Source organism: Acomys minous (genome assembly GCF_964271855.1).
Source record: "Acomys minous genome assembly, chromosome: 13".
Classification (NCBI taxonomy): domain Eukaryota; kingdom Metazoa; phylum Chordata; class Mammalia; order Rodentia; family Muridae; genus Acomys; species Acomys minous.
The window spans coordinates 111,147,035-111,173,324 of record NC_140495.1 but is presented as its reverse complement, the minus strand read 5'-3'; the positions used below and the strand labels follow the sequence as shown (position 1 = coordinate 111,173,324).

The following is a 26,290-nucleotide window of genomic DNA, read 5'->3' as shown; positions in this document are numbered from 1 at the left end:
CTGATTTTGCCATCAACCCCTAAGATGCCCCTATGAATCCCAACCATCCTAAGTTTCTGGGTGCCCGAGTCCTGACAAGCTCCCTTTCATCACTTCTGGGCACAGCCAGCCAGCTGGGGCTGTGGAAGACCTCCAGCAGCCGAAGTCCCACTGTTAGCTAAGGTGCACGAAGTTTAGTGTTTAAAGCTTAGTGTAATTTATTCAAAACTTAAACACTTTGATATTTACCTGAATGCATGCTTGATATTACAGGAAAAGTTACACACAGCACCTAAGTGCTTTATTTTTATAACAAATTTCAAACACCACGCACAGAGGCCTGAGCTCAGGACCCTGACACCCCCCAACAAAGCCAAGAACGGAGGCAGCATTGTTGGGGGCAGACATGGCTTGTTCCCTAGTGTTCACAGTCCAGCCAACCAAAGCCAGACTGATGAGCTCCGAGGTCAATGGCTGACACTCAAAAGCTAAGGGAAGGGCCGGGACAGGCAGTGCAGTTTAGTGACCGAGTGCTCGCTGGTCGTGTACAGGACAGACTCTGGATCCGATCCCCAGCATTGCCAATTAAGTTAATGAAATAAGGTGAGATTGAGTTGGAAAGATACCCAGTGCTGACCTCTGGCCATGTGCACACACTTGTGCATAGGCACTCACCGGCACACGGACACACGTGCACACACACACGCATATGCACCACACACGCGCACACACAATAAGGCATGAGAAGTAATCGTATATATATATATAAAAAAAAAAAAGCAATGTCAGCCGGGCAGTGGTGGCGCACGCCTGTAATCCCAGCACTCGGGAGGCAGAGACAGGCGGATCACTGTGAGTTCAAAGCCAGCCTGGTCTACAAAGTGAGTCTAGGACAGCCAAGGCTACACAGAGAAACCCTGTCTCAAAAAAAAAAAAAAAGAAAAAGAAAAAGAAAAAAAGAAAAGAAATGTCCATGTGTTTTAGACTTACTTTCTACCATAATGGCAATCTGTCATATTCTCTCTCTCTCTCTCTCTCTCTCTCTCTCTCTCTCTCTCTCTCTCTCTCTCTCTCTCTGTGTGTGTGTGTGTGTGTGTGTGTGTGTGTGTGTGTGTGTGTGTGTTGAGAACTTGACATAAGGTAAGGTAATCATCTGGGAAAAGGAACCTCAGCTGAGAAAGCGCTCTCATCAGACTGCTCTAACGACAAGTCTGTGGGGCACCCTCTTGATTGATGATTGATAACTGATGAAGGAGGGTCCAGCCCACTGTGGGCAGTGTCACCCCCTCTCCACACCGGCCCCTTCCCCTAGCAGGTGGTCCTGGGTTGCTGAGCAAGCCATAAGGAGAAGTGAGCAGTGAGCAGTGCTGCTCCTCCGTGGTCTCAGCATCGGGTCTTGCTTCCGGGTTCCTCCCTTGAGTTCCTGCCCTTAACTTTCCTTCATGAAGAACTGAAAGCCGCAGGATAAAACAAAACATTTCCCTCCATGCGTGGTATTTATCCCAACCACAGATACCTAGCTAAGAGAGCACCTGAGTGCGGAAGGAAACCACCTCCCGCTTTCAGGAGAGGAACTAGGACTTGTGTTTGACACTTCTGGATAAGCTGACCAGACTTTAGCAGAAGACAGCCCACAGCTGGGCACCAGGACAGAGCAACAGCAGTGTCAGTGCTGTTTGTGAGCTCATGAGAGGGAGGGCGGTGGTGTTTGTGTTTGATTTGCCTTTCTCTAGATCCTTTAGGGTTTCTGTTGCTAGGACGTCTCTAAAACACAAGTGCTAGCTCACCGGAAGCACACCCAAAGATTACATCCACAGGCGTGTGCCATTAGGGTGTGCAGGACCCTTTAAACCTAAACTCTCAGGGGGCCTAGTAACTATTTTACCAACCCCCTCCTACGCTCCCTCAACCTGTTATAACGAATATATCCCCGCTTAATGCCCTGCATTCCTCACATTTCTTCCCCCAATTATTCGCCTTGGCTAGTCTCTGTCCACTTGGCCATTTAACTGGTAAATTACGTCGTGAAGAGATAGTGCTTTGGCCCACTGCCTGCCCGCTCACTGCGGGCGGTGTCTGGGTGGTGGTCTGCACTGGTGCTAACACTGCAAAAAGCTAAAACCGACTTTTCTTTGTTTTTGTTTTTGTGTGTGCTTTCAGAGGTGCCCAAGGGAAGTTGCAGTAAGTATTGTCTCACTTCTCGGCTAAAACTTGATCCCCGTTAGAGGCTGCTGGAGGGGAGACAACTCTCCACGCACTGACAGTCTGCGCCCCAGATCACCTAGACCAACCAATGAGCCAAAGAAAGGGGCAGAGGAGGGAGGGAGAGAGGAAGCCAGAGCACAGCAGGGGACACGAGTCTCAGAGTTTTACAGTGGCTCGTGCTGGGAATACAGCTCAGTGACAGAATGCTTGCTTGGAGCGTGTGTAAGGCCCTGCCTTAGGGCTGCAATGACACACCATGAGCAGAGCAGCTTGAGGAGGACGGGGCTTGTTTGACTTACACTTCCACTTCACTGTTCATTGTCAAAGGCAGCCAGGACAGCAACTCAAACAAGGCAGGAGCCTGGGGGCGGGAGCTGATGGAGCAAGCATGGAGGGGGCTGCTTACTGGCTTGCTCAGCCTGCTTTCTTATAGAACCCAGGACCATCAGACCAGGGGTGGAACCACCCACTATGGACTGGGCCTTCCCCCATCAATCACTAATTAAGAAAATGCTCTACGGGGTTGCCTACAGCCGGAGCTTACGGAGGCATTTTCTCCACGGAGGCTCCTTCCTCCCAAACAACTCTGGCTTGTGTCGTTAACATAAAACTATGCTGCACAGGCTCTAAGTTCAATTACCAACACCAAAACAAAGTCTTATGGAATCAGCGTTTGTCTACTGAAAATTAAACCCTTTAAAGGGTAGAAGGGAAAGAGCTAGCAGACCAGGAGGCGGCCAGCCGGCACTGTCTCTGCAGGCTCCGCCGGATCCCGGGGATGGGTGACAGTTGCAGAAGCTGACAGGCAAAGATTGGGAGCCGGAACTCTGATGACTGACCTCTCGATTTTCCACATATGTGTTTTAGCGCAATCTATGACTTCTCTGAGAGGACCTTCAGGCAGCTTCCTGGCGGTGCAGGCAACCAACTGCCCGGGTGAGTGTTCCGTGGCTTGCTTTCAGTTCTGCCATGTTCCGCTTTGCAAGCCCTATTGTTCACATACCTATTGATTCCTCCTCCCCCTCCTCCCCCTCATTCCCCTCCTCCTCCCCCTCCTCCTCCTTCAATGTTTTTAAAATATAATTAACACTATGTGTACACACCCTAATGTGTACACAATGTACAAACGTGTCTTCAGTGTAAACACGACATCAATGTGTGTACACACCTTCCTGTGTGAAGCCACCACTGCCCAGATGCTGTGTCCCTTCTCTCAGCCACAAGTTCGTCTCACCCAGTGTCTGTCCCCACCTCTTCCGTTAAGGGCACTAACTCCTCCTGCTTGTCTGCCTCCACATGAGCAGAAGTGTGTCTTCGGATGTCTTTGGTGGGTGTTCCTCTCAGTCCTGGGTGTTGTCTGACTTGTCACACGTCTCGCAGTGGGTAGGCTAGACCTCAGTCAGAGGGCCACACCTAGCTGCGAGGGCAGGCTTGGCTGCCTTTAGTCCCGTAGCTGTAACAAAGTATCGCTTTCTGGCTTACCACACACCACCTTGCACCACACACATCTGCGCCTTCTCACAGACCCACGGCACTCACTCTGGTTTTGTTTTTTGCTTTCAGCTGTGTGCAAACCCAATCCTGGTAAGCTGTGTCACTTTTCTTCTTCCCCCAATAGTCAGCCCTGTGCTCATCACAAGGCCACTTTCCTGAACTGTCACACCCCTTCCAGACACCCCGACATCAGCCAAAAGTATGAGAGTAAACAGATGTTCCCTGTGGCTAATTAAGCTGCCAAGCCACCAGGATACACTGGTTTCCCAATCTGTCTGACAAGGAGGGAACAGGGAGTGAGGGGATACAGCGCGGGAGAAATGACTTGTCTGTGAGGGGCTGCAGCGCTGTGTGACTCAGGCACCTGCTCCCCCGAAGTCAGGCTGCCAGCAATGGAGCAGACTAATGCCTCAGAGAACTGCCCTCAGCTGACATTGTGCGGAGTGATTCTCTTGCGGCATCTTGTTTTGATACACACAAACGCGCGCGTGCCACATACTACACACACATACCACACACACACTACACACACACACACCACACATATATACACACACACCACATAGCACACACAGACGGCACACACACACCACACCACATTCACACACTACACCACACACAACACACCACACAACACACACATACCATACACACACACCAGAGAGACACCATACATCATACACACACATACACCAAACACATACCATATACACATATACACACACCACACACAGACATACACATATCACACACATGCACACACACCACAGGGATACACAACTTTTGAGGCTAATGTCATAAGCCCTTTGCTTGCATTTATTTTAGGAGAACTGACAAGGCTGCTCCCCTTTCCCACTCTCACTCTGGGTAACACAGCTGGGAACTGTTTGTTACGCCTGCTAGGGCTCGGCTGCTTCTCATCCACCACTGGGTATTTTAAAGAACTAATGAGTCCTTAGGAAAGTGGGAATCCCACTGAGTAGTCGAGAGAATTACAGCGGTGTTGGTTGGCAGCAGGGATTGAGCAAAGCTATGGCACCTTTCTTAAACTTAGAAGAGACAGAGAGCAGGGCCGAGGAGGGAGGGGCAGGGCCAAGGAGGGAGGAGCAGGGCCAAGGAGGGAGGAGCACGGCCATGGAGGGAGGAGCAGGGCCAAGGAGGGAGGAGCAGGGCCGTGGAGGGAGGAGCTCACTGTGGAGGGAGGAGCAGACCGTAGAGGGAGGAGCAGACCGTGGAGGGAGGAGCAGACCGTGGAGGGAGGAGCAGGGCCGTGGAGGGAGGAGCAGGGCCATGGAGGGAGGAGCTCACTGTGGAAGGAGGAGCAGACCGTAGAGGGAGGAGCAGGGCCGTGGAGGGAGGAGCAGGGCCAAGGAGGGAGGAGCAGGGCCAAGGAGGGAGGAGCTGACTGTGGAGGGAGGAGCAGGGCTGAGGAGGGAGGAGCAGGGCCATGGAGGGAGGAGCAGGGCCATGGAGGGAGGAGCAGGGCCAAGGAGGGAGGAGCAGGGCCGTGGAGGGAGGAGCAGGGCCATGGAGGGAGGAGCAGGGCCATGGAGGGAGGAGCTGACTGTGGAGGGAGGAGCAGGGCTGAGGAGGGAGAAGCAGGGCCATGGAGGGAGGAGCAGGGCCATGGAGGGAGGAGCAGGGCCATGGAGGGAGGAGCAGGGCCATGGAGGGAGGAGCAGGGCTGAGGAGGGAGGAGCAGGGCCGTGGAGGGAGGAGCTGACTGTGGAGGGAGGAGCAGGGCCATGGAGGGAGGAGCAGACCGTGGAGGGAGGAGCAGGGCCATGGAGGGAGGAGCAGGGCCGTGGAGGGAGGAGCAGGGCCATGGAGGGAGGAGCTGACTGTGGAGGGAGGAGCAGGGCCATGGAGGGAGGAGCAGGGCTGAGGAGGGAGAAGCAGGGCCATGGAGGGAGGAGCAGGGCCATGGAGGGAGGAGCAGGGCCATGGAGGGAGGAGCAGGGCCATGGAGGGAGGAGCAGGGCCATGGAGGGAGGAGCAGGGCTGAGGAGGGAGGAGCAGGGCCGTGGAGGGAGGAGCTGACTGTGGAGGGAGGAGCAGGGCCATGGAGGGAGGAGCAGGGCCGTGGAGGGAGGAGCAGGGCCATGGAGGGAGGAGCAGACCGTGGAGGGAGGAGCAGGGCCATGGAGGGAGGAGCAGGGCCGTGGAGGGAGGAGCTGTGAGGGAGGAAAGCCAGGCTCCTGCCATCCATGCTCGCAGATGCTACAGATGAGGACAGGAAAGCTGGGGGTGAGGGTTAATTTTGCTGGTGGTAGACAGCTAAAAAGGGGCTGAGCTCAAATTCTGAACCCTGTGTTTTCCCTCCAAGTGAGGGATAGCCCAGCAGCTGGGACGCCATGACGCGTACTTCATTATTCAGTCCACAGCGGGCTTTTGAGATGAAAGGTTGACTTCAAGGGATTTTCAGAGATTGAGCTTGTATTTTAAAGTACCGCTTCAAGTTTAAATTGGGGCTTGAAAACCTTAAGCTGTGGCTCAATTAAATCTGAAAGTGATCACTTGTCTGTGGTGCATCACTGAGTAAGGCTGTTCTACAGAGGACTCTGCAGGGCTGCCCTTATGTATCTGTTGACTTTTATTATTAAGTAGATTTTATTCTGATTTTTAAAAAAAATTAATTCAGTCTTATAAAGAATAGTTTCTTTTTCTTTTCTTTTTTTAAAGATTTATTTATTACATATACAGTATTCTATCTGCAGGCCAGAAGAGGGCGCCAGATCTCATTGTAGATGGTTGTGAGCCACCATGTGGTTGCTGGGAATTGAACTCAGGACCTTTGGAAGAGCAGCCAGTGCTCTTAACCTCTGAGCCATCTCTCCAGCCCAAAGGATAATTTCTTATAGAAACAAACTAGACCTTTTCTGATTTAAATATGTGAAATAATAACCTCAGACCTTCAGTGTGCCCTGCTTGCTCGTGCAGACCAGTGTGCGGTCCACGGCAGGCACTCACACACGCCAGGCACACTGGTACAGCACGGAACAGCCTAACTTTACACGTCCCAACATGTGAATCTCTCTCGCCTTCACCTTCCTTTTCTATTCCTATCAGCTTGGGGATTCAGCTGGCTTTAAAGTAGGCAAGAATAGTTATGGTTACTATGGCCAGAAATAGAAAAGCCTTGTCCATGGAGGAGGGGGACGCGCTGCTCAGGCTTTTCCATATGCGAACCCCAGAAGGCAGGCGCGTGCGGACACATGCTAGCACCTGTCGGCTGGTCTCCAGCCCTGCTTGTTTCCTTGTGGCCACAGTTTCCAACATCTGTAGTTTTCAGCTAATTTGTCATTATGGTAGACTCTGCATAGTCTGGAATTGAGTGCTGGACTCACTTTAGAGCGCACACAGTTCAGGAGCAGGAAGTGCATCCACAAGGTGGGCACCACATCCGGACAAAGCCAGCCTGTGCCACTTTAACCGCAGCAGTTACAACTAGCTCAGTGAGCCAGGGCTTCGTGGGCAGGAAGGTCACAGTGCTGCCCTTTCTGTGATGTTTTTATGAACATTTAGAGAATTTATAGAGAACATTTTGACCACCACCCACTTCTTTCCTCTCCTTCGAAGAAACTGTTTCCCAGCAGCTGTCCTGGGTCCTCTGGCCCTGACAGTCTTCCCGACCCTTGTTAGAGATATTCCCTTAAGTGCCAGGGTTGGCCGTAAACGTTATTAACTGGGGGGAGGGCTACATAAAATGCAGTTGACCTCTGCATTTGGACCAGCTGTGGCCTTCAGGAATGACCCCTGATTTCTATTACAGATAGAACACGAAGCACCAAGTGCCTCCAAGAGCTCCGGCGTACGTCTCTCCGTCCCGTAATTCCACTCTTGGGTCTGCTGTGCTTGCTCTGGGGGGAGCTTGTGGAGGGTGCTAAGGGGAGGAGGAAGCCGGTTGACTCTTCCTGCCCCTCCCGGTGTGGGAACTGACCCTCCTTTCAACGCCCTTGAGTAACGGTTCCACTGCTCTATGCAGCACAGTGAGGATCCGGCTAACAGAAGCCCAAGTTCACTCATGTAAAAGCGTGAGAAAAATTCTGGGGCCAGATGAACCACTTCATCAAAAACCGACTAGGTCAAATAACCTTAGAGGGCGGCCTCGGTCTCCTAAACAGCAAAAGGAAATACACTGTGCCGGGGTGGGGGGTGTGGGGGGGCTATGTGGAGGGCTTGGCGAATGCTCCGCCCGACACCCCCCAAAACAAACATCCCTAAGTCGTGCTCCTCCCAAACTTACGATTCTGTGTTTTTATTTTAGCTTGCAACACTGGAGTCATCAGTAAGTTCCTCTCTGCACTCTGATGCTCAGGCTCTTTGCCTCACTGTATAGAGTAGTCGTGACGTCATTCACGGTGTTGGGAGCTCTACTTCCTTCTCCAAACACTGCCCCTCCTCCTCCTCTGCTCTTGATGTCCCTGTGAGGGTTACAAACTGCCCTGCACCCCCCACCCAGCCCTGAAGTTCCAGTGACAAGTGGAGAAGGGTTAGGGACAGACACAGTCAAGCAAAAAGAAGGCCTCCACCTCCACTTGAAGTTCCAGTGTCACTCATGGGAGACTAACATGGCCTCCTCAGTACCAGGGGAGACAGTGTGGCACACAGTGTGTCCCAGCCGGCAGACTGAGGGTCCCCCACGCCATCAGTGATGGTTTGTGGAAGGGGTGAAGGGTGTGCATGTGGGCACAAGTCCTGAAGAGAGGCCTAGACACTATTGTGGATGACATCATAGCAACCCATCTGTCAGGAGCCTGCAGGATGCAGAGCTTGAGAGATGTGAGTGGCAGTTGATGGGAGATTTTGTGTCTACAGCCTCAGGGCCTTGGAGTGGCCTAAGAATCAGCATCACCACCACCTTAGACTCTGTTGGAGATGCCAGACCTCAGCCTGGTGCCCACCCTTGGTCTACTAATCATATCCCATGTTTGTCACTGGGTGACTTACACACACACACTAAAACCTGAGATTCATCACGCTGTAGGATTTGAATCTTCTGCACTTAGGAAGTGAAAACTGAATGTGTTGACCCCGATTGAATCAGCTTTTCCATCCTGCGGAGTCTCTGTCCATGAAGTGACTAACGATAAGAAAAGTGAAACTCCTCCAGCCCCGTGCATTTGTTAACGGGTCGGCCTGAGGCTTCGGAGGGTGTTCACACCTAGAGCAGGTTAACCCTGAAGGAAAGAGGAAAAGTCGAGTCAGGCTCCCGAGTCACACCCTGCACAAGGAGTGTCTGAGGTCCTAAGCCTTCACCCACAACCCCTATCGAGAATGACTTCAGTCTGTGATATCACTATGACAGCCAGGTTAGTCTGACCTAACTCCTCACAAAGACTGGAATTCCACCGTCTCCTTCACAAGATGAGGATGGAGACCCTACCTCACCAGTTCGGGCCAGCCAGCTAGGAGGAGGGCAGAGCACACTCTCCGTGGGAGGGGGCTGCCCCCAGCCGGTGCTGCCCGTTGCCGTGGAAACGTCACTGTTGGTATCCATCTGTGACTTTCCCAGAAAGAATGTTGATGTAAAGCTGCTTTCCTCTGCTAGAGAACTGACTGACTTTGTTTTGTTTTTCCAATATTTTAGCTGGAACCGTTGGACCTACGAGTGAGTTCATTTTTACTTCTTTGTCTTTCTAAGAGCCCTGGGACTCGACCCTCTCTGTTCCTTTCCTCCTTCTAAGGGACCTGGGGCTCAGCCCTCTCTGTATCCCGCCTGTCTTGCTTGACTCCATTCCTGAAGAATTTTCCATGCACATTTCTTGATTGCATTTAAAGTTCATGACACCTCCTGATGGCCAAGACCTAAGAAAAAGTGCCTTGAAATGTCGCTGCGTTTAAGAAAAGGGAAAGTTAAATGGCTCTTTCATTTTTGTTTTGTTGTTATCTTTATTTACTTATTTCTCAGTTGAGATGGGTCCTGAATACCTCGTTCTGGTGGGAACTTTTGGGAATCTCGGCTAAATCATCCACCACCTTTGTAACAGTCACTCCTCCCCTGGCTGGGTGGCTTCGTGATTTCTTTGGGAAACACTTGTGGCATGCGCATTCTCCCGCTGCCAGCCACACTAATGCCCCCTTGTTCACTTTGCAGTGAAGTTCTCGGTGCCTATCTGTCGTGAGTATCTGTCCTCCACTCCCGCCCTCCCCATAGCCCACCTGTGGGGGTTAGGGGGACCCCATTTCTTGGGGCTGTGTTCCCCAAGTACCTCATTAACAATTCCCGAAGAGGGTGGCCTGATGTGCAATGACCTCAAACCCCACACACTAACTTAATAAAAAACAAAAGAAGGGCCTCCCCTAGGGGGCGCTGTAATCGCCCTTCAGATAAGGAAGTCTCCAAAAAAAGAAAAAAAGGAAAAAAAAGAAAAAACAGTATATGCATTACCAACTCCACATTATGATGTGCAGCGAGTCTTTCTCAATTGCCTAAGGCCAAATGCCACACAACCAGAACAAAACAAAACAAAACAAAAACAAGCAAACAAAAAGCCCCACTCTCAGAGGCCCTGTGCAAGGCTGCCTGTGGCTTACCATACAAGCCACCCTTGGTCTTCCAGGTTCCATCCATGACAGTCCCTCTAGAACCAATGCTGAGAGACAGGCACTCTGGTATTTCCGTCACACCAATTAAGCATACTGATCTCTTTCCTCCCCTCCCCCCCTCTCTAGCTGGAACTAAGGGACCCATCAGTAAGTATCCATTCTCCACTGTGATGCCCTCGCCTTTCCTTCAGCAGCTGAAGGGTCTATCCCTGCTTTCCATGGGAGAGTTTCAAAGGAGTGGGTGCCCGTTTTCTTTTTGGTTTTCCTCCACCTGGCATTTCAGTGAGTCAGCTGTGGACTGTGAATACTTTTCACTGATGAAGTGGAGGGCAGACCTTGGTAGACGGTTTCCCCGGGGCTGCCAACACTACCGAGGGAGGTCAGCCAGGGGCCGAAGGCAATTCCAGCAGGGAGGGTTTGCCTAGTCCTCTGCAAGGGTTTAAATGGAAGCTCTGCCACCCACGCCCCAGGGAGCCGCTGGGTTTTTCTCTGCCTGAGCCCGGTGTTAGCATTTAGACCAGGGGAATCAGCAGCCGCCTCCGGCTTGCAGTTCCCAAACACCAGATGAGAACGGAGCTGCCCAGACAGATCCCAGGACAGCTACCGACTTCTTCCCCCTTCTTATGTCGTTCTGTTCCGTCTCTTTCCAGGCCTGTCTCAAAGGACCGTCGGTAAGTCACCCAAGTCGCAGTTGCACCTCTGGACCCTTGAGAGACTCAGGCTAGAAGCCCCTTGTTTTACCGCGGCTTGATCATCCCTCCCAGAACGCCTGCAGGTGGCGCTAAACCAGGTTTTACCGTAAAAAGATACTATGAAAGTGGAAGCCGAGGTGAAGGCTAAGCCTGTGGGGTGTGCCTTCCTGACCCACTTGTCCTAATCCTGCCCTTTTAAGGCAGCGCACAACGAAGATTTTCAATGTAGCCTTGAAGCCTCATGTCTCCCGCGCATTTGTTCATGGTGTAAATGATGGAAACAGGAAGCTTCTTTGGACTTCTAATGTCTCTGATGGCTTTTCCGCAGGACAGTGGAGTTCTGTTGTCACCAACTCCCATGGCTACTGTCACTTCCCCAATTTGCATTTTTCCACAGAAACAGTATAAGTAATGGCTAGGTGTCAAGATAAAACTGTTCACTTGTAGCTTTATAAACTGAGTCCTAGCTACACATAAACTGATTTTTAAAAAAGATTTATTTATTATTTTGTATACAGTGCTCTGCCTGCATGTACACCTGCAGGCCAGAAGAGGGCACCAAATCCCATTATAGATGGCTGTGAGCCGCCATGTGGTTGCTGGGAATTGAACTCAGGACCTCTGGAGGATCAGTCAGTGCTCTCAAACTCTGAGCCAGCTCTCCAGCCCCATAAACTGTTCCTTTCATGTTATGTTTTATAGTCTTATTAACAATCATTACGTTTTCTTTTTAATTACACAACTAAAGAAACAGGGCCTGAGGCTACTGTAGATTCGTGTCCCTGCTAACTCGATTATGTCTCATTGGCTTTTATATTATTTTCTGGGCTGGGCAATGAGGACTAACGGTGAGTGAAGCCATCGTCACAGTTGTCCTTAATAAGTGAGGGCCCAAGTTTTATTGACTGCTACTCTGTCTGCTACCGTCTTTGGGTGTTACAAGTGGACTGTGAAACATGCCGAATTCAAGGGAGAAAAGGCTACACGTAGAGAAGAGGGGAGGCAAGACGAAGCAGACGAGAACGGAGACAACGGCCAGAGAGGGAGAGAGAAAAGAAATGGAAGAGGGATTGGGAAGAGGAACATGCGAAGCACCAGCAAGGGAAGACTTGAGGCTAACTAAATACAGTGGGAACCAGAGAAGGGAGGATGCCCTCAGTGCTCCCCAGAAGAGAAGGGAGGATGCCCAGAGTGCTCCGCAGAAGAGAAGGGAGGATGCCCACAATGCTCCCCCAGAAGAGAAGGGAGGATGCCCACAGTGCTCCCCCAGAAGAGAAGGGAGGATGCCCACAGTGCTCCCCAGAAGAGAAGGGAGGATGCCCACAGTGCTCCCCAGAAGAGAAGGGAGGATGCCCAGAGTGCTCCGCAGAAGAGAAGGGAGGATGCCCTCAGTGCTCCCCCAGAAGAGAAGGGAGGATGCCCACAGTGCTCCCCCAGAAGAGAAGGGAGGATGCCCACAGTGCTCCCCCAGAAGAGAAGAGAGGATGCCCTTAGTGCTCCCCAGAAGAGAAGGGAGGATGCCCACAGTGCTCCCCAGAAGAGAAGGGAGGATGCCCTCAGTGCTCCGAGGATGGAGGAAAATGGAGGAAACAAACAAAAGTGAAATGATCATGTGCCCAACTCGTCACGCACAGGAACTTAGCAGATATCCTAAAGCTTCACCTGAGGAACAAGGACGGGCACAGAGGGGGGAGAGAGGGGGAGAGAGGGGGAGGGAGAGGAAGAGAGGAAAGAGGAGAGAAAGAGGAGAGAGAGGAGAGGGGGTTAAATTATGTAGGAAACACCCCAAATTCTAGCTTGTCTAACTGCTGGTAGCCCAGGGTGTCTCCATCTGGAAAGCCATCGTGAGACGAGTCAACTGCAGACATTTTCCATCCAGTGCTGTGGCCTGAGGCCTGGTGGAAAGGAAGGGGGCTGCAGTACTACTAGGGTCTTTAAGTTGCCCTGACTGCACACACACACAGAATTACCACAGCCATCGGACGCCATTGGACGCAGCCTCCTCGGTTTTGTCCCCAGCAGGACAGCAGCAGCCAAACCCTTCTTGATGTGGTCTCCACAAGGCTCAGGAGCTGCCTGAGAGTATTCTCTTCCATGCTCCAACAAACCAAATAGGAGCCGCCCTGCCCTGGAAACCCCCCACAGATCCCTCAGAATCCCTACAGGAATCCTGAGAGGATCCTGGCCGCAGCTCCTGAAGGGATGTGTGCGGTTCTCCACCCTGCGCAGGTGACCCACCAGGCCCATTCCTGCACTAGGAATGTTGCGCGGGAGAAAACAGGTTTCCAGTCCTCAGGTCACCTCAGCGTCAATCAACCGAAAGCCAGTTCTCCATTAAAAGCAGAAGGATCCATTGACCCTTTGCTCAGACTCTGAAGCGAATCTGGGAGAGGGACAAACTGTGTCCTCACCTCCTACACCTGTGTGCCCCTGGGACGGACATATCAGCTGGCGAGAAGTAAGATTCTTACCAAGCATAGGCCCTCACATAGGAAGCGGTCGCCCCCCGCCCCCCCACGGCACTGGCAGGAGGAAAACCGCCGTCTTTCTCTAATGTCCCCTACAAGAACGTCCGCAAGAGCCCACAGTGAGTGCTGCCCATGACGTCTGCTCATACTTAGCAGACCGGGCTAGTTCTCCGTGACGTCAGCACCGCAGCCCCCTCTTCACTACTCGGCCTCCCCTAGAATAAGATTCATGGGGAAATTCTTCAGCAAAAATATTCTCACTAACATGCCTATTCTAATCTCTTTTCAGTGCAAACTCCTGGCGCTACTGGTAAGTTGACTTTATCATGGGTGACTCTCTATGACAAAGAAGGACTTTGGGCGACAACCGTTCACAAATCCTGTTCCTCAGCCTTGCCTTTCCCTGCATGATAACCATCCTCCTTAAAGATTGGTCATAGTCTAGAAAGCAGGGCTCCCTCTGCCTTAAAATCGGTATTAGACAGCATACTGTAGTTTATGGTTTTAATGATATGCCAATAATCACTGGGATGGTTTCCAAAGCAAACAAAATGGTCAAGAGGGGTGGCTAAGGAAATGGCGCACGCGTGCCTGACAAGACAGGGTTGGCTAAGGAAATGGCGCATATGTGCCTGACAGGACAGGGTTGGCTAAGGAAATGGCGCATATGTGCCTGACAGGACAGGGTTGGCTAAGGAAATGGCGCATATGTGCCTGACAGGACAGGGTTGGCTAAGGAAATGGCGCATATGTGCCTGACAGGACAGGGTTGGCTAAGGAAATGGCGCATGCGTGCCTGACAGGACGTGGGGGGGAAGCGGGGGGGGGGAGAAGGTGGGGGGGAGGCGGGGGGGAGGCGGGGGGGGGGGAAGGTGGGGGGGAGGCGGGGGGGAGGCGGGGGGGGGAGGCGGGGGGGGGGAGGCGGGGGCGGGGAAGAAGGCAGGCAAAGGGAGGAAACCCAGACACCTGCCGCTCCAGTGTTCCTCCTCTTGGTGGTTTTTGCTGCTATAGAGTGATAGTTTAAACACGTTATGCTTCCTGTTTTGTACCTGCTAAGAATTCTCTAGAGTTACGTATTAAGAGGGGGCCTGCAGAGATGGGTCAGCGGCTAAGAGCAATCGCTGCCCTTACAGAGGACCCAGGCTCTGTTCCTAGCACCCACATGGAGGCTCACAAATGTAATCCCAGCTCCAGGGGATCCAGTGCCCTCTTTGGGTCTCTGCAGCCACCAGGCACACACACAGTACAAGGATATACCCACACATATAAAATAGTTACTTTTTTTTTTTAATGAAAGAAAAAGAGCAAGGAAATCTTTCCTAGACATCATGGTGTGCTGAAACATGTCCACATGTGTCCTGTATCCAGAACAATGTTCTCCAGCATCAGGGAGAGACGGCAGAAGTTTGCAGATGGCTCAGGAGCTTTGCAGTTCACAGAGAGAGGGCCTGCCTACCAAGAGATGCCAGAGATAAAGCAGACAGAATGAAAACGGGGAGAGAGAACTTTCCAGAGAAGCCCTAAGGGGAGAGATGACACATGCTCTTAACTGCCTCACACCTGCAGCCTTGGAAATCCTCAGAGAGAGAAAAATCATTCTTTTTCTTAGTGGCCCGAAGTCTCCTAGGCCACTGCCTATCTCCCTTAAAATACTATTAATGTTCACATGAGAACTGTAGTGCCAGTTTTGTTTCTTCTAGCTGTCCCGAGAGTGGTGGGTGGAAGAGGGCGGTTAAAAGCAAGCTAGTTAAAACGAAAAGAATTTACAGAAATCAGTGGCTTTAGCAAGCCAAACAAAAGGTAGTGGGGAAGATCAGCTTTCAGATGGCTCAGGTAGGGAAAGAGGGTTGGAAGAAACTGCAGATGACCGGAGTGCATAGGTCACAACGTTATGACTCCTCGAGAGCTGTTTCAAGAACTTTCCATACTGGATGAAAAGAGGCTGAGTGAAGTCTCGCTGATGTTATCCCGCTCCTGCCCGGGCCAGCAAAAGCACAGACACTGCCCTGGGCGGACGAGGGCTGAGCGCCCTGCGCCGCTTTACTTCTGTATTGTCACGCCTGTGGTTTAAACTGTTTAGCTTTAGCCCTACACACGCACGCACGCACGCACGCACGCACGCACGTACGCACGTACGCAGACTGACCGCTTCTTTTTTGCTCTTCCCCCAGATGAACCTACAGGCATCTGCACCAGTAAGTCGCATACTGTTAGTAAGTCAGGACTCTCAGGCTTGCTCCACCCCGACCCTGTCTCCTTCACTTTTCCACCACCTACTTGGTGTCTGTCCCGGGTAGGGGGGCGGGGGAGGGATGAGCACGGTGCCACACTGTAACCCTAGTACTGGAGAGCTGGAGGAGATAATCGGGGGTTCTTGCTCACCAGTGCCAGTCTGGGCTACATGAGATCTTGTCCTCCACCACCACCACCACACACACACACACACACACACACACACACACACACACACACACACATACACATACACACACACATACACACACACATACACACACACACACACACACATATACACACACACACACACACACACACACACACACAATTAGAGGAAACGTCCAAAGTTTATAGAGACGTGTCAACAAGCACGTGAGTCAGTCATGGCTTGCATAGGTTAGCAGCCTCACAGGCATCAGCGGAGAGGGCTCCCTCACCAGGCTCCCCGTGCCCCCACAGACAGAGGAGAGGGCCCCCTCAACCAGGCTCCTCGCACTAACTTCTGCCTTTGTTTTCCAGCTGTGGAGTCAACCCGTAAGTCTGGCTGCCTCCTTTCCTGACAGAACCCAACTGTCTCCAGGGACGTTGAAAAAGACCTTGAGCTAATGTCCATGTCAGGACCCAGGGTCTAAAGCTCCAATTCCTTAACTCCTCTGGGCTATTAGCAAGCTTCTAGAATGTTCCTTGACTTCCCTCGAAGGGAAATGTTGCCCTTGGTTCTGTAGATTCCGAATTGGGACCGTCTATGGAGAGGAGAAATGGATGAAAGAAAGTCGATACATATTCCTGCCTTCCAGCAGGGCCATCTCCACAAGTGGCCAGCTTGTCATTTGTCCCTGCTGTGCCTTCTGAGAGTCCCACACTATCTGCCAGACCTGGCGGTCTCACAAAGGAACTGAAGATCCTCATTTCCTGATAAGCCATCTGCTTTTCCATTGTCCAGAATTCCACAAAGTGGTCACTAGTTCTCTGAAGTTTTCAAATGCCTTTATCTTAGTGATATTTCTGTCACCAGGGAAGTTCCCAGAAAGTAAGAAAACTGAAATGAGGCCGGTGTCTCAGCTCTGTAAGCTACTTAGGAGGCAGAGCTAAAGTCTGGCCTGCTTCCAGGCCTAGCTGGACTACAGACTAAGGAAAGGCAAGCCCGAGCAAACAAGCATGACCTCATCTCAAAAGCAAAAATATGAAAGAAAGGGGCTAGGAGCGGGCATTGAAGGGGCTGGGAACACAGCTTAGTGGTAAAGCACCAGCCTACACAGCGAGGCCCTGGCTCAGCCCCGAATGTGGGGAGGGAGGGAGGGAGGGAGGGAGGGAGGGAGGGAGGGAGGGAGGGAAGGAGGGAGGGAGGGAAAGAACCAAAACACAAGTGTGAGCCTGGTGTGGTGGTGGCACATGTGACCCCAGGTCTAGGGCAGTGGAGACAGGAGGCCCCAGGGTCTCAGTGGCCCTGGACTCTAGTGTGACCTGCCTCAGAGCAACTCTCTGTAAAGGAAGTAGGAGAGCAATCAACCTCCCTCTCCTTGCCTTTCAGGTGAAGTGCAGCCTCGCACAAAGAGTAAGTGTGCGCCCGTCCCCTCCCCTCAGCCGCCCACACTGGGGTCCGATTGTCTTTATCTGGCCATGGTTTAACTCAGGAGCAATACCTGCCTGGGTCGTTAGCAATGTACTGTGAAGTCTGAACTTGACTCACAGACAAACATATGAAGAGGGAAACATACCAGGTTCTAGCATTTCACATAATTATCAGCAAAGATGCATTACAGGAAAGGAAACCATGGCAGAGAAAGGGGTGAGACACCACGAGGATGCCTTCCCCTGCCCCGCCCCCCCACCCCCCTCCCCGCCAGGTCTGCCTCTCCCATAACATCTAAGAATTTCCCTGACCTCATAGCTTAAAGGCTGCTGTCTCCTTGGCACCTGCTTTTACATTACCCATAAGTTTCTTACTTTTTAAATAATTTTATGAGAAAAAAAATCAAAGAATTGACTGGCATTAAATAAATACAAGGGAGAAGTTTCTCAACAATTTAAAATATGGTAGTTCCAGTTAAAAGTGCTTGTCCCACACGCCTGACACCAGAGCTCCAAAACCCCCACAAGGAGAAGTAGAGAGCCAACTACAGAAGCCAGCCTCTGACCTCCACACATGTATATAGACACTACACACATGCAACCACACACACAACACAGATATACACATAGACACTCACCATACATGCATGCACACACCACATATCCTACACACATACACAGACACACACACACCAAATAAAATTTAAAATGTAAAAGTACAAGTGAAAAATGAATACAGAAAAATAAAGCAGACAATTCTCTGTACTTCTAAACCACAGGATTGAACAGTAAGCCCAGCTCAGGCCCCAATCTCCCTTCCTTGGCGGTCCTAGGGGCTCTGGGTTTAGGGGGACATGCAGCTTTAACTATCTTTCTGTATCAGGAGCTATGATGTCAGCGGGCCCCTTCAGGTCTGCTGACTCACATAGGGGGCCAGGCAGGACCAAAGGGTGGGAGACGTGCGGTGGGGGAGGGAAGCACTCAGCCAAGCCTCCTTTGACTCACAGGTCACCCACGGTCATCCCAGACGGCTAGCTGTGAGTTCTGCTTGGTTTTCTGCTGAGTTTGTTCTCTAGGTGTGGCCTGCCCATTTCTACCCTGTGTGCAGACACCCCAGATGTGTGACACCCGCTCGCACCCCACTCCTCCCCCACCCCGTTCACCCTGCCTTTGCCATCTAACTTGACCTGTGCAGAAAAGCTCCTCTCCTGGCCAGATGTGCACCCTGCCCCTTCCTGTAAGAACTAACATGCTTTTAATTCATTGTCGTGTTTAATTCCTATAGTGGTGCCACTAATTAATCCCTATGAAGTGAGTAGGAAAATGAAGCCAAATATCTACCCAAGATTATAGACATAGGGCCTAATGCAAGCCTAGAGCTCCCCACTCCTAAGCTGCCCCCTCGCAGAGGCACCTTACACGCCAACCTCTCACAGCTGTTCTCACTTTCCAGGCCCACCGACTCCACCACCCATAAGTAAGTACTGTGCTTGACTTGGTGATCCGCGGCTCCCCTGCTCCTGTTTCCTTCCCACCCAGCTTCCTGGCACTGCAGTCACTTCAGACTAGGATACAAAGAAGCAGCCAGCTACCATTGGTCAAAAACAAAAACAAAATGTGACTACAAAATAGCAGAAGCAGACAATTTTTGAGAGAAAGGAAAGGGGGGGGTGAGAGGAGAGAATACAGGTGTTAAGTGTGGGGCGTTCCTCAGGGAGCGCACAGAAAGGCAAAGCCCTAGCCATCTGTCTCATGGGCGTCTTAGCCCAGACCTGTTCAAGTCCAATAACCAAGAAGGCCTTTAATGGGCTCCGCCTCTGACATCCTCATCACTACTTAATCTCTAATCTAAATCTGAACTGCAAGTCTACGCAGCACTGCTCGGAGCACAGCCTGGCTTCTTAGTTGAGTGTCCCCTGCCAGACACCAGTGAAGAGTAAGATAACTCTGTTGGTTCTACTTAAAAACTAACTGCCTTTCTCTTTCTCTCCTTCTCTCCCTCTCAGTAATTTTACAGAAAAGTGGAGGTAAGTTCTTTGCTTTTCTGCTGGGTTGTGGGGGTTGTCAGGGCTTAGTTGGTTCCACTTCTAACCGCTGGACAAAGAGGTTCCTGTTTCTCACCTTCATGGCTTCCGCCCTTCAGAAGCGCTGTCAGGTTCCCAGACCCTAGCCTTCAACTTGTTCTGTTAATAACTCAAATGTTCAGGTACCTGAGATTCTGCTAAAAGCAGATCAAATGCTGAATGTGGGTGTTGAGTGCTGAACTCAGGGCCATCCCATAACCTCCTCCAGTACCCTTGAGGGCTCCTCACAGTGTCTGAAGAGGCTGCTCCACCCAACGTACTTATTCGTGCAAAAAAAAAAATGCAGGTCTGGAGCTACCAAAGCAGCTCACATGTCCCAGTTTTTTTTTTCCTGAGACAGGGTTTCTCTGTGTAGCCTGGGCTGTCCTAGTCTCAGTTTGTAGACCAGGCTGGCCTGGAACTCACATCGATCCACCTGCCTCTGCCTCCCGAGTGCTGGAATTAAAGGCGTGTGCTTCTACACCCGACCCAAATGTCCCAGTTTTTAACTATGGTGTCTATCTGGAGCTGTCTGAAAGACTACAGACTCCCGAGTATTCCAGTTCCACCCAAGCACACCCCATGTAGTTCCCACTAGTTGGATTTTAGTGACTTCAGTTAGAACGACAAGCTGGTCTGATGGATTGGCATTGTCACTTTTGTCATAGGCTGAGCTAGTGCCTCTCTGGAATCCTCATCCAAATATACCTCCCATGTCCTCAGATCAGCTAAGTGTCCTCACTGAATGACAACACACCATCTGGGCAGATTAGATCGTTCTCACTGCAAGATAAACACCCCATCAGGGCAGAGCTGGAAATACAGGGCCTTGTGTGAGAGCTGGAAACACAGGGCCTTCGTCAGTCACAGCGACTGTGTGAGGGTGGCCCAGCCGGGTGAGGAAAGGCAAGCCAGCAGGTGGTGAGGCAGCTGGTTACATTGTGCCTGCAGGGCAGCAGGTGCTGAGGCAGCTGGTTGCATTGTGCCTGCAGGGCAGCAGGTGGTGAGACAGCTGGTAGCCAGCAGGTGTGTGAGGCAGCTGGTTACATTGTGCCTGCAGACCTAAGCAGAGGTCTAATGACAGCACACTTTCTCCTCTGTCCCTCTTTATTCAGTCCAAGACTCCAGCCATGGGAGGTGCCATCCATGGTCAGGATGGGTCTTTCCTCCTCAAAACATCCTCTCTGTGGGGCTGGAGAGCGCCTCTCCTGACTTACAAGAGTGTGTACTGCTCCTGCAGCAGACCAGAGATTGCTCCCCAGCACCCACATCCAGTGGCTCAGAAACACCTGCAGCTCCAGCGCCACGTTATCCAATGCCTCTGGCCTCCAGGAGCACCTGCACCAGGTGCAGTGTCCACACACTGACATATAATTTTTAAAAAGCCGTAAAATCAGAGATGCTCCTGCCTCTGCCTCTCAAGTGCTAGGGTTAAAGGTGTGCGCTACCACTTCCTTTCCCCACCTCGGGCTCTCAGGCTGGGATCACAGACACCACCTTTATGTACAATTTAGTTTAAGAATAAATCGTCTTTAGAGTGAGTTCCAGGTCAGCCAGATCTACACAGACAAACTCTGTCTTAAAAACCAAGACGAGGCGGGGTGAGGTGTTATGGGGGGGGGGGGGGCTAAGGCAGGAAGATGTAAAGTTAAATCTAGCCTGAGCAAGACCTTAATCACCCACCCATCAGCCACCCCTCAAAAACAAAATAAAACAAAACTAGATCTATGCAGAACCTCTGAATACCACATCAAGATGTAAATGCCGAAGAAAAACCTTGCGCGCACACGTGTGTGTGTGTGTGTGTGTGTGTGTGTGTGTGTGTGTGTGTGCTAACACAAGGATTATGAAATTGCTAATAATAATTTAAATGTATTAAGCATGTTTCTAAATGTATATGACTGGGGGATAGCCCAAAACTACAGTATTGAATGACATTTACACATACAAAGTTCTTTTAAAGATGACTCATAGAAAAATTTTAAAAATATATGAAGCTTAGAAGTCCACATACACAGTGAGGCGTTTTTTAAATTACCGGATACACTCACCTAACTCGTAAGAGTGGCAGGCCAGAAATGAAGCCCTTTCTAGTCAAAAGTGCAGTTGCCGAATGCTGCAAAGCTGCTGCCTCAAAAAGCCTTGCAGCCTTGGATTCACAAGAAACAGAGGTGTCTTCCCACAACAATGCCGAGACAGTACAAGCTCAGACTCACATCTACCCATGGGCAGTCTCAGGAGAATTTCCAGCGTCTGCACAGTCACACTCACACTCAACAAGGGGACTCAGCAGGTGAAGGCTCTTGCTGCCAGTCCTGACGATCTGAGTCCCATCCCCAGGGCACACATGGCAGAGAGAATCAGCTCCCGCACACTGTCCTCTGATGCCCACAAGTGAGCACCAAATGACAGAGAAGGATCAAGGAGGTCGCTCAACCCTCACAGCCTGGGACACCAGCCGGAGACCAGATGGGAGAAGAATGTGGCCCCATCACCAGCCTTTCACTAGCCTTGTGCCCTTCCTTGCACGGCTGCTGCCAAACTTCCCCCTCCTAGCACTCATCCAGAAGTCACCCTCGCGAACAAACATTTCTGTTTCATAAAAAGCCTATACTAACTTGTCTTTATCTTTTTCATTAAATCAGCACCTGGAACACCTATAATAGGTAAGTCTCGTGTTTTCCACAATTGTGCTGTCAATAACTTTCTGTGGTCGAGCCCCAGCACCTGTACTGTGAATGTACCGAGACCCACTGTTTCTATGGTTTAGTAGCCTTTCAGAATCCCACACTGCCCTGTTTCTGGTTTCCCTGCCGCTGTCCCCAGCTCCATCCTCAGCTCTCTGTAGCCATTTGGAGGTGAGCATTGGGCCTGCCTGGTGCCTGGTGTGGTGCTATTAGGCACTTACCTCATGCCAAGATGTGAGCCTTGTACTTACGCATATGTGTTTCATGCACTGAGTTGTTACAGGCAGCACACACAGGAGGGAAGCATGGAGTACCGTGTTCTATCACGGCTACTCATACTAGGCCTCCTTAGCTGACTCTCAAGCCAGATGCTGGCAAGTGTGGCCACCCTCCATGAAATATTTATGTTTATGGAGAAAAAAGTATTTTCTAAAATGAACTTAAAAACTACTAAGCCTCATTAAATCTGGTTTGATTATTGTGTTTGGGTTTTTTGCTTGTTTGTTTTTTGTTTTCTTTCTTTTTTTTTTTTTTTCTTTTTCTGAGACAAGGTTTCTCTGTGTAGCCTTGGCCATCCTGGACTTGCTTTGTAGACCAGGCTGGCCTCAAACTCACAGCGATCCACCTGCCTCTGCCTTCAGAGTGCTGGGATTAAAGGCCAGCATGCCCGGCTTCTGGTTTGATTATTAGTAGCTATCTTTTAGGAAGCTTTTTCCCTATGTACGATGGCATGCTGTAGACTGAAAAATACAGACTGTCAATAAAATACACGAAGTAAAAAACAAAAACAAAAAAACCAACTAAGCCATCACTGTGAGTTCGAGGCAAGCCTGGTCTACAAAATGAGTCCAGGACAGCCAAAGCTACACAGAGAGAGACCCTGTCTTGAAAAACAAACAGAAAGAAAGAAAGAATGAATGAACTAAGCCAGAATAAAATGATCAAAATTGAACACAATCTTTCCAAAGGGATAAATAGAAAGAAGGATAAGAAAAGGACCAAAAATACTTAACAGTGAATTTCCAGACTTGTGGGGAGAGAAGGATCGTTCCCATCCCCCATGGCACGCCTCTCTCTAGGAGAGATGCCACCAAACCCTCTGGGTTCTGAGGAGAACGTGGCAGCCCCTCGCAGCCCTTTCCCTAGAACTTGCTGCAGACAAGAAATAGCTGCGTTCTTCACCCAGAACCTGGTGCTCATGCGTTTGCCTGCTTTCTTTTTCACAGTGAGACAAGCCGCAGGTAAGTATTGTGTCTGCTTCCCTCTTCCAGGCTTAGTCCCTGCACGCGCTGTCTTTCTGAACTTCTGGTCTCTCTCATTTTACGTTGAACAGCTCCGTTCAGAGTCACTGGTAAATGTTTTAGCAAGTGCATACCCTACAGATGACGGGACAGACAATGGGCCTCCGGAAGGTGACTCAAAGTCAGGCAGTGCTCCTTTATCGTAGATCGACCTGTCTTGTTTATAGCTTATTTGCAATAGCGCACTTATGGTCATCCTGACGGTCTACTGTGTATAGCTGCTTGTGTGTGTATATGACGTATTGTCACCACATCAAACTAGTTAGCACTCGCCTGTCGCTGCACAGCACCCTGTCTTTGTTTAGCAAATTCAGATGCTCTCTGTGGTTCCTTCTGTAATCCGTGATGCTTTGTTGGAAGCTGCTGTCTGTGTACCACAGCACGCTGGGAAAACGCTTCTGCTGTGTTGAACACTTTCACAAGTTGTCACCTATTGGGGGAGGGGCACTGTTGCCTGCTGCTTTTCTTGTCAGAGTTTATAGGTAATTGGGATTTAACTTGGATTAGCAAAGTTAAGTCAACTGAGTGCACTCATTTATTAAAAACAAACAGGGGGTCAGACAGGGAGGCTCAGCAGGGGCTAAGATAGAAAAAGGCTCAACTGTCCAAGAGTTCGCTCGTGCATCTAAGCATCTCTGACACTGTTCACGTCCAAAGAGGTTGAGAGAGAGGAGGAAAGCAGTTCCTGCTCCTGTGTCTGGCCACTAGCAAAGACATCTAGGGGACTTGAAAGTGTATCCCTCCCCTCACTGAACAGGGCTGTTGAGGATCGTGAACACTGCTGCAATTCTAAGAAAGTTCCTCTTTCATAAGCACGGCATCTGATTGGTGCAGGCTTGTCTGTGTCCATGTTAGGGTTCACTAAGGGCCCCCCAAGTACCAGAATGCCCTGATGTTTAAAGCATGGGGCACAATGACTAGGGGAAACCTCAGTGCGGCTGTATTGTCCTGGTAAGTAAATGCCTTGCTAGGGACAAGCTGGTTTTACCTTCTTAGGGAGACTCACAGAGCAACAGATGACGAGACCTGACTCCAAGTTGCCCTCTGACCCCACATGCACATCATGACACTCAAGCACTCAGAGCTAAATAAACAAGACTCCTGTGAGACGTCACGCAGGTCACCTGCCGCTGCCAGGCAGGCTCCCCGGCCCATCTGACCTCAGTCATTCGCCTCAGAGCGCCCCGGCAACTCACCAAGTCCTGCCTGCCCCCTTTGACTAAATGCAATGAAACCGACAAACAGAACTTACTTAGAGTTGTGTGAGCTCTCCTGACCTGACGACACGAAGAATGCATTTTCATTTCATGCTACATAGATGCAAGAGATGGCAGGAAGTAAGAAAAGGCCTCAAAGTTCAGGTAACAAAATTGGGGGCAAAAGCCGGAGAAGTGGAGTTTGTCTAGCTTCTGCAGTGTTTCCTTTTCCAGAGAAACTTGGCTAACAAAGGGGAGGTGATTCACCTCTTTTCCATCCTTCCAAAACGACTCGTCACTGCGGGAGAAACAGTAGACTCGGAGCAGTGGTGGCGAAGGGCTGGGAGGGGTCTCTCCTCAGCCCAGAGCGCCTGTCTGGAAGGACGTTACCATTAGACGTCTACTGTTGCAGGTGTCAGCCCGCACTAACTGTCTGTATTGGATTTTAGCCCATGTAGCTGTACCTCCCTGTAAGTGCGCTTTCTTTTCATCAGTCTGGTAGAATCAGGGCTCCCAAAATGAGAGCATCTCTGCTCGGTGTGAAGCTTCTGTTTGTGAGTACCCCGTCCCCTATCTCCCACTGCGAAATCTGTTATCAGTCACTCAGTAGAAAGACAAACCCTTGATAGAAAGATTGGGGGGTGGAATATGGCCCAAACAACTTTTCTCTTACAGCTTCTTTTGTAAATTAATTAGGTATTTATGCCTTGTGTGCATTGGTATTTTGCCTGCATGTATGTCTATGTGAGGGTGTCAGATCTCCTGAAATTGGAGGTGCAAATGATTGTGAGCGCCCATGTGGATGCTGAGAATGGGACCTCTGGAAGAGCAGCCAGTGCTATTAACCATTAAGCCATCTCTCCAGCCCAACAGCAGCTTTTCATAAGGAATAAAACGTCCCATGCTTGAAGAAGAAAAACTTTGAGGATGGTACACCCCAGCAGAGACAGCCAAGAGCAGTGCAGGGAGGTACACCCCAGCAGAGACAGCCAGGAGCGGTGCAGGGAGGTACACCCCAACAGAGACAGACAAGAGCGGTGCAGGGAGGTACACCCCAGCAGAGACAGCCAGGAGCGGTGCAGGGAGGTACACCCCAACAGAGACAGCCAGGAGCGGTGCAGGGAGGTACACCCCAGCAGAGACAGCCAGGAGCGGTGCAGGGAGGTACACCCCAACAGAGACAGCCAGGAGCGGTGCAGGGAGGTACACCCCAGCAGAGACAGCCAGGAGCGGTGCAGGGAGGTACACCCCAGCAGAGACAGCCAAGAGCGGTGCAGGGAGGTACACCCCAGCAGAGACAGCCAGGAGCGGTGCAGGGAGGTACACCCCAGCAGAGACAGCCAGGAGCGGTGCAGGGAGGTACACCCCAGCAGAGACAGCCAGGAGTGGTGCAGGGAGGTACACCCCAACAGAGACAGCCAAGAGCGGTGCAGGGAGGTACACCCCAGCAGAGACAGCCAGGAGCGGTGCAGGGAGGTACACCCCAACAGAGACAGCCAGGAGCGGTGCAGGGAGGTACACCCCAGCAGAGACAGCCAGGAGTGGTGCAGGGAGGTACACCCCAGCAGAGACAGCCAGGAGCGGTGCAGGGAGGTACACCCCAGCAGAGACAGCCAGGAGCGGTGCAGGGAGGTACACCCCAGCAGAGACAGCCAGGAGCGGTGCAGGGAGGACGGTACACCCCAGCAGGGACAGCCAGGAACGGTGCAGGGAGGACGGTACACCCCAGCAGAGACAGCCAGGAGCGGTGCAGGGAGGACGGTACACCCCAGCAGGGACAGCCAGGAGCGGTGCAGGGAGGACGGTACACCCCAGCAGAGACAGCCAGGAGCGGTGCAGGGAGGAC

The 26,290-nt window shown here is 51.2% G+C and overlaps 2 protein-coding genes and 1 long non-coding RNA gene across 7 annotated transcripts in view; all 3 read left to right on the top strand.

Moving 5' to 3' along the window:
- The window catches only part of LOC311582051 (H-2 class II histocompatibility antigen, E-D beta chain-like), a 185,637-nt gene that overhangs the window by 80,260 nt on the left and 79,087 nt on the right, over positions 1 to 26,290 (top strand). The window lies entirely within an intron of this gene.
- The window catches only part of TSBP1 (testis expressed basic protein 1), a 42,856-nt gene that overhangs the window by 9,036 nt on the left and 7,530 nt on the right, over positions 1 to 26,290 (top strand). For 3 of the 5 annotated variants that reach the window (XM_084751834.1, XM_084751835.1, XM_084751832.1), the window contains 18 exons: positions 2,140 to 2,160; positions 3,052 to 3,120; positions 3,748 to 3,768; positions 7,451 to 7,489; positions 7,946 to 7,966; positions 9,269 to 9,289; positions 9,776 to 9,799; positions 10,354 to 10,374; positions 10,878 to 10,898; positions 13,677 to 13,697; positions 15,559 to 15,582; positions 16,145 to 16,159; positions 17,157 to 17,180; positions 18,205 to 18,234; positions 18,651 to 18,674; positions 19,204 to 19,224; positions 21,906 to 21,926; positions 23,174 to 23,188. In XM_084751834.1, the coding sequence (XP_084607960.1) occupies positions 2,140 to 2,160; positions 3,052 to 3,120; positions 3,748 to 3,768; positions 7,451 to 7,489; positions 7,946 to 7,966; positions 9,269 to 9,289; positions 9,776 to 9,799; positions 10,354 to 10,374; positions 10,878 to 10,898; positions 13,677 to 13,697; positions 15,559 to 15,582; positions 16,145 to 16,159; positions 17,157 to 17,180; positions 18,205 to 18,234; positions 18,651 to 18,674; positions 19,204 to 19,224; positions 21,906 to 21,926; positions 23,174 to 23,188 (453 nt within the window). Of the gene's footprint in view, positions 1 to 2,139; positions 2,161 to 3,051; positions 3,121 to 3,747; positions 3,769 to 7,450; positions 7,490 to 7,945; positions 7,967 to 9,268; positions 9,290 to 9,775; positions 9,800 to 10,353; positions 10,375 to 10,877; positions 10,899 to 13,676; positions 13,698 to 15,558; positions 15,583 to 16,144; positions 16,160 to 17,156; positions 17,181 to 18,204; positions 18,235 to 18,650; positions 18,675 to 19,203; positions 19,225 to 21,905; positions 21,931 to 23,173; positions 23,189 to 26,290 lie in introns of all 5 variants that reach the window. The other 2 variants (XM_084751836.1, XM_084751833.1) reach the window with 2 other exon arrangements.
- LOC311580351 lies at positions 25,087 to 26,187 on the top strand. The gene is made up of 3 exons (XR_014773438.1): positions 25,087 to 25,374; positions 25,999 to 26,037; positions 26,159 to 26,187. It is a non-coding gene; the product is annotated as an uncharacterized lncRNA (long non-coding RNA).